The sequence below is a fragment of the Uloborus diversus genome, chromosome 5 (genome assembly GCF_026930045.1).
Source record: "Uloborus diversus isolate 005 chromosome 5, Udiv.v.3.1, whole genome shotgun sequence".
In the NCBI taxonomy this organism is placed as follows: Eukaryota; Metazoa; Arthropoda; class Arachnida; order Araneae; family Uloboridae; genus Uloborus; species Uloborus diversus.
Window position 1 is genome coordinate 105,041,042 of NC_072735.1, and position 13,092 is coordinate 105,054,133.

The 13,092-nt window shown below is 33.2% G+C and overlaps 1 protein-coding gene across 1 annotated transcript in view; it reads right to left on the reverse strand.

Annotated features, from left to right (window-relative positions):
* Positions 1–3,210: 3,210 nt before the first annotated feature.
* LOC129222235 (neuropeptide Y receptor type 5-like) overlaps positions 3,211–13,092 on the reverse strand; it is a 115,496-nt gene continuing 105,614 nt past the window's right edge. Inside the window, exons 3-5 of the mRNA XM_054856715.1 lie at positions 12,182–12,337; positions 6,604–6,825; positions 3,211–3,435 (exon numbers count right to left, since the gene is read on the reverse strand). Of these exons, the coding sequence (XP_054712690.1) occupies positions 3,244–3,435; positions 6,604–6,825; positions 12,182–12,337 (570 nt within the window). The 3' untranslated portion in view covers positions 3,211–3,243. The remainder of the gene's footprint in view (positions 3,436–6,603; positions 6,826–12,181; positions 12,338–13,092) is intronic.

Below are 13,092 nucleotides of genomic sequence, written 5' to 3' on the forward strand. Positions count from 1 at the left end.
ACTAACCGCATTCTATCATCTATCGGTTACCGCACCGGTTACCATTTATAGCTGTTGATTGGCTGATCGAAGCACGTGATCATTAGCTGTCATTTGATCGGTTAACCGGTAGCTACCGGTTGAGCTCGCCGAACGCATGCATAGTGTATCAAATGTTGCCAAAAACAATGTTTCTGAGATTAAAATAGTAGCACCTTTTAAACGATGCATCTAATACATTTATTTCCATAAAAATGTATTTTAATCGCTTTCAAACAGAAAAAAAAGAATTAAAATAAAAAGCTCATCAAAAAAAATTCGCAACTCCAATGAACTATGGGGAGCGATGCAGCCCTTGTCTAATGGCGGATGAAAAAGGTAAAACAAACGCATGCCGTAGCTTTGAAAATTCTCATAAGCCAAGTAAATTTTGTTCGTATGCATGATATTTTCGCTTTATTCTTTTTAAACTAATTTTTAAAGTCTTGTCGATATTCTGGCCCACGTAGAAAGAAATGAGAATTCAAAAAGCATTACTAAACGTCAAAAATTAATGCAAATTACGTAGTTCGTAGTTCTAAGCAGCCATTTCCGCGATGTTGAATTCGATATTTATCAATTCTTGATAAAACTAAATAATAATTGTGGCATGACAAGAATAACAATTAATGCTAGATAATTTAATTATATGACATTACAAATTACTATCAAAAGAAGATGATACTTTTTTGCATTGCTTGGCTAGCGCTAATTTTTTTGCTTTTGTAGCTGAGTTATTTTTCTCAAATTGCCGAATCGGTTAATTTTAAACTTTTCTGTTTCGTATGTTTCTAATTTCTGAGTTATGATTTAATTATTTCACGCTGTGCAAATCATCAACAAAATTCTGAAGGATATATGGTGGTAGTTTTCTTTTCAATTTCCACCAATTCTACCATAATTTCTTTTTACTTATCGAATTCTTTAATTTTTCTACCATTTTATTCCACTCATCATAAAAAATAAAACTATTTTAACTGACATGCGAAATCTCGCGAAGGGTTCTTTGTTCGCACAATGCTAAAACTATAACCCTAAACAAATTTGGCGAAACCTTTCAGCTGAGAATGTAAGCAATAAAGTTAATTCTTTCTCGGTTAAACATTTTTCATTTCGTTCTACGATAATATATTCAAGGAAATATTTTGTTTACTGTCCATTCCAACTAAATTCTACTGTAAAATATGATTAGTTAAATTCATTTAAAATTAGAAAAAACGAAAACCCATATTCTTACAAATTCAGATAAAACAATAAAATGTTTCACCTGGTATATCGTTATCCAAGTTTGTTAATCCAGAGTTTCATTGTGTTTACGCTTTCACCATTTAACAATCAACTCGCTTTTTTGAAGGAAATAATTAAAACTAACATTATTTTGAGAAGCTGGAGAATACTATTAATAGACGAAACAATTTCTGTAACTGAAAGCAATCTAAGACACATCGAATGCGTTAAGAAATACTCATAATAAACTGACTATGTTTACCAACAGACACACGTGGAACACATTGTTTTACCTTTTCCTTTAATTTTCTAAATCACCGCAATGTAGCGTATTCGACTGTTGCGAATTTTTCTTCGTGTTTGTGGGAAGCTTTCTTTTCTATGCTTCTGAAATTACATTACAGCACAATCTATCTGAAACCTGTAATTTACCCCGAAGAAAACACGTGGAATGGAATGTTTACCTTTTTTGGTGGTATTACTAATTACCACAAGGTAGCGTATTTGAGCTCTGGAGTTACAAATTACTTCTAATAAAAAAAAATCGTCTGTTCATTCGGATAAAAATAAAGCGTACCGGATTTATTTGTCAAAACCTGTTGCCAAAATTAAGGAAAAAGTAATAATATCCACTTTAGAAAATAAATAAATATTAATAAAATGTCTACTTGAAAAAAAAAATCGTCTGCTCATCTCATTCCGTTAAAACATAAAGAACCTGAATTTCCAATGAAGCTTAGACGGTAATGTTGAGGTTTTCTGAACTGTTCAAATTGAACAAAAAAATTACTTCAACCAAAAAGATATTTTCTATGCACACGTTCTTTGGCAAGAGCTTTTCCCCACAAAAATCAATTTTTCGCCTTTAAGTTCAAAATTTATATTTGCCTTAAATCTGTACCTCAGAGCCAGACTGAAGTCCAAAAAATGCGAATTTCTGTTTATTAGTGCATTGTATCCAGAAGCCTATTCTGCATTGAGCCATATGTACGTAATTCTCTTTATTTTATTTTATTTTATTTTTTACTAGAGTTAAATGAGTCCTATCAGGACTGCGCCTGAAAAAAGCTTTTCCTCTCTCTCCTGTCAAATTTTTATAATGTGGTTATGTTTAATTTTTTTGAACTGTTTAAATTTGAAAAAAAAAAACTGTTCAAATGAAAAATAAATAACTATGGAAATGAGGTGCTCTCGCCAAGATCTTTAGAGCAAAAACTAGTTTGTTTGTATCGGACTATGCACTTAAAAGTAATTAGGAAGACCGACAGACATTTTTCCGTTGACTACTGTAAGTCTCTCTGAAATGTTAACTTTATATGACGTACCCGAAATTGTAAATATTTTTAGAGTTTTAAGACCGCATTTCGATGTTATCACGGCTTAATTCAGAGCTCACCAGTGGATATGCCTGCACAGCTAGTTCAACCACCGTCCCATCCCTTATTTTAAACATTAAGATTAATTGTCGTCAATAATTTCTCAATCATGGCTTTAAATTTCAAATTAGAGTAATATTATTCTAGATGATATTCTTGATCTCATAAATCCTTCTTGCGGATCGCAGCTAAATACAGCTGCTGATGTATCAGTCACTTAGTTTCCCACAGCACTTTACTGCTGGTAAATGACAGATATATCTTAAAATATAAATTCCCTAACTAACATCCAGGATCAGTTTCTATCAGAAGCAGTAGCTGCAGCTGGAGGGGTAGTAAATGTAACTGAATTCTAATCACTTAATACCATATAGTTGTCTTTAATAAAATGTATTGCAAGAGTCTTGACGTATAGCTATCCTCAAAAATGATGAATGAAATTTTGCAATTAACAATCGAAAACTAATATTAAAAAAGATTATTTTGTAGTTGAATTCCAAAAAGGTTTCAGATCGTTGTTCAACCATGTAAAATAATAAATGAAACATGGATAATATTCAAAAACAATTTATTTTACATGCATTTAACATTGGTTACATACATTTGACATGGGGAAGTAAAATCATTTATTGTACATATCAACATGTAAACTCCTCAGGGGTATAGAGTTCGATACATTTTTTACAGAGCAAGATGACATGACAAGTGTGGTTGTGCGAAATGAGCTGTGGTCGCTGTGATTCTTCAGTCGACCAGCAGTTCTATGGGGCTTGTGTGTGCAGCAGCAGCAAAAGACTAACTGCTTCAAATCCGTCTGAAAAAGAAATAGTTTAAGTTGGACCACCAAAAAAAAAAGAAAAAAATTAAATTACAGCTTCTGAAATTGACCCTCCTTACATTCCACCATTGTCTATACAGGAACCCGATAAATTTCTTACAGAAACTACGTAGTACTTTAGAAAAACCGCATGATTTAAAGTAATATTTATTTGATGTAGCTAAATGAGTAGAAGTAAAGTCTTAAATAAAGTTGCTAAAAGGTGATTATTGACATTTTGTTTTGTTTTACTGAATTCTACAGTTAAATTTATTATTTAGATAGCTCTTAGGGACATTTTTTGAGGGGTTATTTTTTACGTCACTAAGGTCAGCATTCGTCCCGTTCGCACAACTCTATTTTCAAAGAGACAATCCCGTTGTTTGTGCACATATAGCTCAAATTTTCCATTTCTATACGCAAGAGAATGGGAAACAGGGAATGTTTTAAACCGAAAGTTATTGGGTGAAAATTTTTAAGCACGTTCATAAACAAAAAAGCAATATTGCCAATAACAGAGCTCCCAAAATAAAATTACGCACACAAAAACTTCATGACCGTCATTAGTACCGGAATTTCGAAATATCCTATAGCCCATGTCCAAATAGTTCGAGAACCAATGAGGGCCAGACCTACGTCATAGTAATGGTCCAAAATATTTTTGCGTAAGCACACTACGGCATATAAGAACGGTTCACTGTTATTTGAGCTGAATCGCAATGGGTTTTAAAGGAAATAAGTAGCAAAAATGCGCAAGTTTACTGCAAAAACTAAACATCATGGATTCACTCCATATCACGTGACCCAATGGCCCCATCTAAGCATCTCCGATTTGGGAGACGTTTTAGAGAGAGACAGGCATGCCTTTGAAGCTTACCTATGCCAGTTTTTTGCTTTCTAGACACAAATCATGGGGATCTAGTATACCTCAAAAATATTTTTAAAAGTGGGCACCAAAATAGCCTCCAATGGGGATCAACCTAAGCAAGACAATTTGTATCACTAAGCTGATCCGCCTGGAGTACTTTTTTTAAAAAAAACTAATACTATTAATTCCAGATCTTTAAGATATCAGACGTGCCACCTGAAAACTTTTAAAGGCTAGTCTCAACGACATGCCAGCACCTCTATAAAATTTCGTTCAAATCAGAGATGGTCGGGTGAAGACGACTTGACATGGAATGACTCAATGGTGTTTAGTTTTTAACACACCTATTGCTACTTGTTTCCTGTCAAAGACAGCCCACTCAGCCTAAATAATAGTGAACCTTTCTTACCAGCTGTGATGAGCTTACGCGGGAAAGTTTCGTGCCTTTATGCTATGACGTAAGTCTGGCGCTTATGGGTTCTTGCTGTACAAGAGAAAAAATTAAAACATTGCTAAAATTGATTACAAACTATTTATTTATTAACAAACAGAAATTGGCAACAGATAAAAAATTAAATCATTGAGATTTTTTGAGGCATTTTGCGCCAAAATAAAATCAGCATCTGTTTCTGCGTAAGTTCACATTTATTCAAAATTTCATCTAAAACGTATTATTACTCTTTTAGATAGAGTGCTCGCATTGAACAGAAATGAACGATCGATTGCACCACCCTCTTTTGAACTATTCACGTCAAAATAAAATCATCTCTTGTGCCCTCTAAGATTCTAAAGGATACCTGTAGATAAATTTTTGTTTGATTCCGTTCATTTTTTCTTGAGATGTAGCAATCACAAGAAATGACAAAAAACATTCGATTGCTCACCCCACGTTTGAAGTATTAACCCCACTAACAAACACTCTACATATTTTTACTTCTTCAATTTTCATTTCACCTTCATAAAACTCAAAATGATTATTTAATATGACTTAACAACACATGCTGGCTGTTCATTCCTTCATTGGCCATTTTTCTTCTAAGAATATACCATTTAATAAATACTTACAATGTACTCACTTTTTCGTAATTTCTAAATCCTATTGTGCCAAGTTCTTCGTTAGACACAAGAGAATGATGTAACCCTTCAAATTCAAATTAATTAACTACAAACTTGTTTTGTACAACGAATTTGTATCCCCCCCCCCCCAAAAAAAAAACTTTGTTTTTGCCACCTAACTTTAGTTGATCATAATTTAAAAACTACATACTGCATATACTTTAGCTTTTGGAAATTTTTATCGCAGTAATGTATTCAATTATATCTTTTGCAAAGTTTTAAAGGCATTGATTTAATCTTTTTTTTCTAGAGCCTTATGAAAAATTTTAAAACGTGGTAGTGAGAAAACCAAGGGAAAAAATGAATTTCAATAAAAAGTAGTGCATTTGAGTTGAACAAATTTCTTCTAGTTTTATCAATAAGTCGTCAATTCAAAACAAATGCGGACATAGAAAGGACTGTATTGGGACTGTCTAAAACTCTGAAAGTCTCAATATTGACTTTTTTCAAAAATTAGGGTATTCAACTACCTTTACACATGAGTTCGCTGTTATATCTTTTGCAACTATTCATGGGGACGAAGCAGAAAACATGTTTTTGGTACGCTTTTCTAAAGAAACAAGCTGTAATCAGTTGCTACAACTGTATTATTTTCTTAAAGTGAAACACTATATGAGGCAGTGGAGGCAAATGGAAGTAAATATCAAAATTAAAGATTTTTAAATAGCCAGCAAAAAAATGGTAGAAGACCCTTTCCTCTCTCCCGGGAAACGATATGGAACTAGTATCCCTTTTAGGTGCTTCTATACCACAGGATTTAGAAAAAAAAATCAATGAAAGCCTACCTAGAATCTGAACTCCAAACGTGTTTTTCTCTAAACTTTAAAAAGTCTACTTAAATCCCTTTGCCTCTCACTGCCACATATATTTGTCTAAAAATAAACAGAAAACATATCTGTTCAAGAAGAATTATAAGCTGTTGGATTCATAAGCAAAGAGATAGGGAAACACATTAATGGGGAAAAATACAATTGCTCAAACTTCGACACGAGCATCAACGCTAATGATTTTTAATAAGTAATAAAAATGTTTTCTAGTCTCTCTATTTAGTGTACTGGACTATATATTTTTCTGAAATATTTATATTTATAGAATTCAGTTCTACTGCTTTGAAGGCATCATATCACTCTTGTAACTACATGTACATAAGCAATGAATAAACTGATTAAACTTATAATTACCCTAAAGTTCTCACTCATAAAACAATATATGATGGGATTTACAAAACTGTTCGCCATTGAAATCCAGTGGCAGGAAAAGAATGCCGCTGTAAAATGTTGAAACTGTGCATCTGTGACAGGCATGATGGACAGTCGATCAAAATAGATAAGCAAGTTGAACACATGAATGGGTAGCCAGCAAACTGCGAAGAGAATAACAACAGTTGCCATCATTTTCACCACCTAAGGAAAACAATTTTTTCGGTTAATTATTTGTTTCTTTTTGATTTAATCATGTTTCAAATTATCTACGAGGAATAAATTCTTTGTCGTACATGGTGAGCCTAAATTCTTGAGCAAAACTTTGAAAAGTGTTATAGGGGATGATAGGAATGAAGAATCAGGTAGGAACAGGGTAGCAAACGCAATGCTCATGCACAACAAAGCCAGAAACTGATTGATGCAAAATAGGTCACGAATTTATTATACAAGGACGATTTTGTACGACATTTTAGCCTTTAAGAAAGGTTTCGATCAGTTGTTAAAAGTTTCGGCCTGTAGTAGCCCTAACACGAGGCGCAACAAAGACGAAGCGTTCATTGAAAGTTTGTCAGAATGGCTCTTTATTGCTACAGTAAGCGCTTTGTCTTCGAGACGCATGTATTACAGCTGAAGGCCGCAAATTTCAAAAAATACTTTAAACCTTTCTTAAAAACTAAAATATTGTGTAAACTTGTCTTTGTTTAATATATTTGGGACCTGTTTTGCCTCTATTAGTTTCGGGATTTGTGTACATGTAGTGCGTCAGCATTATGTTTGCGACCCCACGTTTTTTGCTTTTCTTACTTTTTATCCTCCCTCCTAACACCCTTTAAGTTTTGATCAAGTGTTTAGACTCACTCTGTATACAAGGGTTGGAACTTTAATAATAAAGACTATTTTATTATATCTAATACAAAATTGATTCATTGCCACCGAGTTTTACAATCCTTCAATGCAGTCACTACAGCGTTCTTTTATCTCTCTTGTGAACATATGTTGTCCTCTGTTTTAGAAATTTGTATGTTGTGTTATTAGAAATTCATACTCTTTGTGAGGCATTGGCACCCCACTTCCCCACAGTTGTGGGACACGAGAACAACAAAAACAACGTATTTAAAGGTTTCTATTAAGAAAAATTTTCTTTCGAGAGTTCCGGAGCTCAACCATTTTCCTTACGACATCAAAGGCGACTTTGAATTGTGTTTTTAGGGGAAGGACCCCGTACCTCCTCCCACAAATATCAAGTAATTTTGACGCAATCGTCGAAAATTGCTGCGAGAAAGTTTTTTAACGCAGTGCCTTTCCTTAATAACGTTTCCAAAACAGTCTTACATTCCATAATATTCCACTACGCTTTAAGGCCGGCAATAACGAAAAAATTTCCGGAGGAGAGACCTAACCCTTCCCTCCCCGTAGTATTGATGAAGATCATCTAAACTTGCGATTCTTGAACAACAGTTCTGAAAATTTTGGGGGGAGACTAGTCGGTTCATAAATTATACAGATTTATGTGCTTGTATTATAGAAAGGCAACCATTTAAAACAATAGCTTGATCCACTCTCGATATCTATTATGCACGAATATACATTTGAAATAAATTAAGAAGCCCCCAAAATGCATACATAAATTTCCCCCTTCAGTTTTTTTTTTTTTTTTTTTGGACTACATAACGGCACTGTTAAGAATCACAATAAAATATATACACGAGCTCTTCTGAAGTTTCAAGTTCTATGTCTTTTTGAGGGGTCCACTCCGGCTCTGATTTAACCGTAATTAAAGTTAATGATAACCGTTTCTACAATTAAACAAAAAGAAAAAGTTACGTGTTTAAATTCGAACTTTTAACACATAAATCAGAAAATTTTTCAACACTCAAACAACTGAAGCTATGACCACGTAGTTAATTCACGCAAAAAATAATACAAAAAATGGTTTTAGGTATGATAAATATTATCTGTTTAAAATAACTGCAAAAAGAAACGTTCCTACTTTCCTGCATACCAGCATCGACTTTCTAGTATCTAATCGATAATTTCTAAATTAGCTGAGACTGCAAAATACGTCAAACATACCTTTTTAACATTCTAAATTTTTCTAGAAACAGAATATGCCTTGTTCATCCAAAGAAATAGATACGTAAAAACTATATAAACGAACAAAAAGGGTATTACCACCTTTTAAACAAAGCAGCTAATATATTTTTTCATTAAAAAAAAATCTTTAAACGCTGTCAAAATGAAGAAAAAAGAATTCAAAAAAATCAAAAAGTTAAAATGTATTCCTAAAGAAATAAATTTTCTTCATCATCAAAAAAAAAAAAGAAAAAGAAAAAAGAAAAGAAAGAAAAAAAGAAAGAAAAAGAAGAAGACAAAAAAAATCGTCTGACCAACTTTTCAAGTTATGACATAAGGAGCTGCGAATGTCGTTTCATTCGCCGTTACCAAAAACAAAATGCATAATCAAACAATAATTATTTCACAGTAAAACTAAGGCTGCGGAGTGGAGTCGGATTCGATCTGATTTCGGGATAAAGGACTTAGAGTCGGGAGCCGAAGATTTTAAATTCAAAGACTTGGAGTCGGTCCTCTTCCCTCGAAGTCCGTATTTTAGTAAATATTTGCGGAGTCCGATCAGGACTTCTTTTGCGAAAATTGAGTCAGAGCCAGTCATTTTCACTCCGTGTCCAAACTCCTTGTTTTTGACAAAGTTAAGAAGTCACGATCGCTGTTTAGACTTATTTTGCGATACAGAAGTCGGAATCGGAATTGACCATCCTGAAATTCTAGGCATCGGAGTCAAGAGTTAGTTATCAGGAGCTATTTTCAATAAAGTTCTTTTGAAGGAAACCTGCCTTTAAGTTTGGATTCTATATTGGCTTTTGGTTTCCCCGTATGTGCTAACGTTAAGGGTTTTGAACTTTGAACAATTAAGAGTTGAAAAAAAATGTTCAAATCAAACAGATGTTTTTTATACATGTTCTGCTTCAAGAGTTTTTTCCAACAAAGTTTGTTTGAAGCTACTCCGCCGCTAAGTGGGGGATTTATATTTGCTTTAAATTTCTCCCTAGGCACTTATGTTAGGTTTCTTTGAACTGTTCAAAACTGAACGAAAAATGCTTAGATAAAAAAGTGAAATATGGGAGTGAGGTGTCGACACCAAGATCATTTGAACAAAGAAAGTTTTTTCGAGTCGAACAAATCACTCAATAGTTATTAGGAGTACACATTGACAGACCGACAGACACATTTTCCCCATGGCAACACCAGTCTTTCCAATTGTTAATTTTTCGGTATTCATTTTTTTTTATTTAACTACTTTATGTACGTATTTATTCATTTTCTGTTTTTTAGCGATATTTTTAAGATGTTTTAAGCATTCTTTAATGCTGCTTCATCTTTCTTTGACTTTTACCAGAAAAGTAGGCTAAAAAGAAAACTTGCTAGAAGTTTGTCGTCGCAGGAAGTTAATAAATAGGAACCGAATATTTTCATAAGTTAAGTTTGCCGCTTAAACTTAATTAATTGTTAACCCAAGTGTTCTTTTAGTTCTCTGTTAATAAGGAGTAAAATTTTACAATAGGCATTTTTGAAAGTGAAAATGGGAATTTTGCCATAAAAAAACACTGCTCTTGGAAAGCGTTTAAGTGTGGAACATGAAATATCCTACGCAAATGAGTCTGATTTTGGTAATACATCTCATCAGAAATTTTATTAATGAAACCATGCAGAAACTAAACATTTAACAGTTATTGAGTTCAAAAAAGGTTTTTTTTTTTGCTTCGATACTCTGATACATCTATAAGTCCCTCCCCCCCCCCCCCTCTCTTTTTTTTCGATTAAGATCTTGTATTCTGGGACAATCCGAACCAAGTAATTGCGTAAAATATTTCTCTTAAATGATTTAGGTTTTCGATAAGTATTGAATTTTTCAAATGTATATTGCAAAAGATTTTATGAACATAAAGAGAAATATAATACTTACCAATATAAAAAGGGTTTTATGTCTCAAAATAAAATGCATGTAATGTCTCAAAAAGCAAATAATCTAAAATGGTTCTTTTGTTGCTTCTACGAGATAGCACAAGGTTTAAATTTAAGAAACAAGTATTGTGTTCTCAATAAAATGATTTCATCTGTGGAATAAAGTTTCTTGCTCTGACATTTCTGTAGATTCAACATTCAAGCTCATTTCGTTTACCAATAAGTTGCTGTGTTCACAAAGTAACGATGTCTCTAAAGTCTATTGAAAAATCTTGTCATGTTACGAGATTGTTACTTGAAAGTTGATAGTTTAATTTATTGAATTGCTCGAAGTTTACCTAAAAGTTTTGAAGTTGATTAGTATTTAAGCTTTTCTTTTCAGACGCGGAAGTTTTCACTTGTCTTCTGAGAAATAACAAAAAAAATATTTCTTTACACTTTTAACATAGTTAATGCTGCGACATCCAAGCAACAGGGGCAATTCGATAGGACGTTACTCAAAGAATTCCTTACATGGCAAATCGTGTCTGAAGATTCGACAAAATTATCATCAACCGGCAAAATTTGCAGTTATATTCGGCAAAATTATTATCATTCGGAGAAACTTGAAGTTACATTCGGCAAAATCATCCTAATTTGGCCAAATTTGGAGTTATATACGGAAAAAGTACCTTAATTTGGCGAATTTCAGAATTCTTCCCAAAAATTTCTTTTGAAGTACCCCTGCCATGCAACTGTATTAAAGTTCATTAAAACAGTTTAAAGTACCAAAATTCTAAGGAGTGATAATAATTACTGATACATAATCTCATGTCTGAAACTGCATATAGCTCACCAATAAAAATATTAGCACATATTAAAAATGTGAAAAACTGCATTAATAATTGATTTACCATGTGCGCCAAAGGCTGTATATCTTTTTTTTAAACTTACGTAGCATGAATCATTAACCGCATTTAATTCAGCAATGTGCCTTCTTGGAACACTGAACAATGTTCATCATTACTGATGATAGTTACAGGAAGACTTTTCCTGTAACTATCATCAGTAATGTTTACCATAGTTAAACAGTTTAACTTCGTCAAATGGGAGTGCGTTAGAGGTTCTGTTTTTTGCAGATTTAGTGTGATTAAGTAATATGGCATCCAGTCTTCCATATGCCCCCAATAAGGTGAAGCCGTCAATGGCACAGAAAATTTTGACTCCGAGTTTCTCATCTTTATTTCAAAACTGCACTAGGGATATAATATTGCGAGGATACTCAAAGCCATATGAATATCTAAGGGATCTTTTGCATACGGCATATTCATACGACATGGAAACTGACAACTTCCTGCATCTATAAAATCAACCGACTGTCCACTTGGTCTGTGGGTCAGATCCCGTGACAAAAAGCGTATGCGGCTAAAACCTTTCACCACGCAACCCACCCACATTTACATAGAATAAAACTATTCAGACGCCGGATGAGAACTCGGGAAACTTGCTTGTTTTCTAAAAAGGTTTTCAAACACCTAAAATGTTTTGATTTCCCTGTAATAAGACTTCTTTGAATGGAAAAATTTTTAATAATTACCTTTATTTTTGCCATTAATTGTTGGTGATCCCGAGAAGCGTCTGCATTTCCTGGAGAGGTGTGTCGCCACATTTTCCACCCAATGCTACTGTATGTAAAAGTCAGCACCAACATGGGTAATATGAAAGTGATTATGAAAACTGAAGCCGTATAAACCTGTAAGCATTTCAAAATCGTATGAATTGTAATAGAACAAGATTTTAAAAGAGTAATTTTTCAACACAGTGTTATACATGACGGCAAATGAATGATATGTTCTGATTAAGTTTCTCAAGCAATCAAAAAACATCAACACCAAAGCAAATCATCTACATTTGTCTACCTCAGTGTTTCTCAACCTTTTTTGACCAGCGAACCGGCAACAAATTTTGAAAAATTTCGGGGAGCTGTGATGCTTTTCTTCTTCTTGTCTTTTTTTTTTTTTTTTTTTTTTAAACTTACTTCTGCGGACCTTTGAAAACATACGATTTTTTATGTTTTTTAACGATAATGTGAGGTTTCGTCAAATTTTTCTTTTTCTTTTGAAAAAAAAAAGGTTCAAGGACCATTAAATACTTGTGAAAAAACAATGCAAACCACTAAAGGTTTTTCTTTTTTTTACAAAATAATAATAATATTGAAAATAAATGAATTAATAAATCTTTACTAATATTAAAGCTGAAAATCTGTGTCTCTGGATATCCAGATGTCTAGATGTCTGTTACGTGCATAGCGCCTAGACCTTTCGACCGATTTTCATGAAATTTGGCATAGAATTATTTCGTGGCATAGGGGTGAGCCCCTTGAAGCGATTTTTCGAAAATTCGATTTTGTTTTATTTTTCTATTCCATATTTAAGAACATTTTACCGAGCAAATTAACATAACGTGGACGACTAAATTACCAAATTATCATAACGTGGTACCGTAACA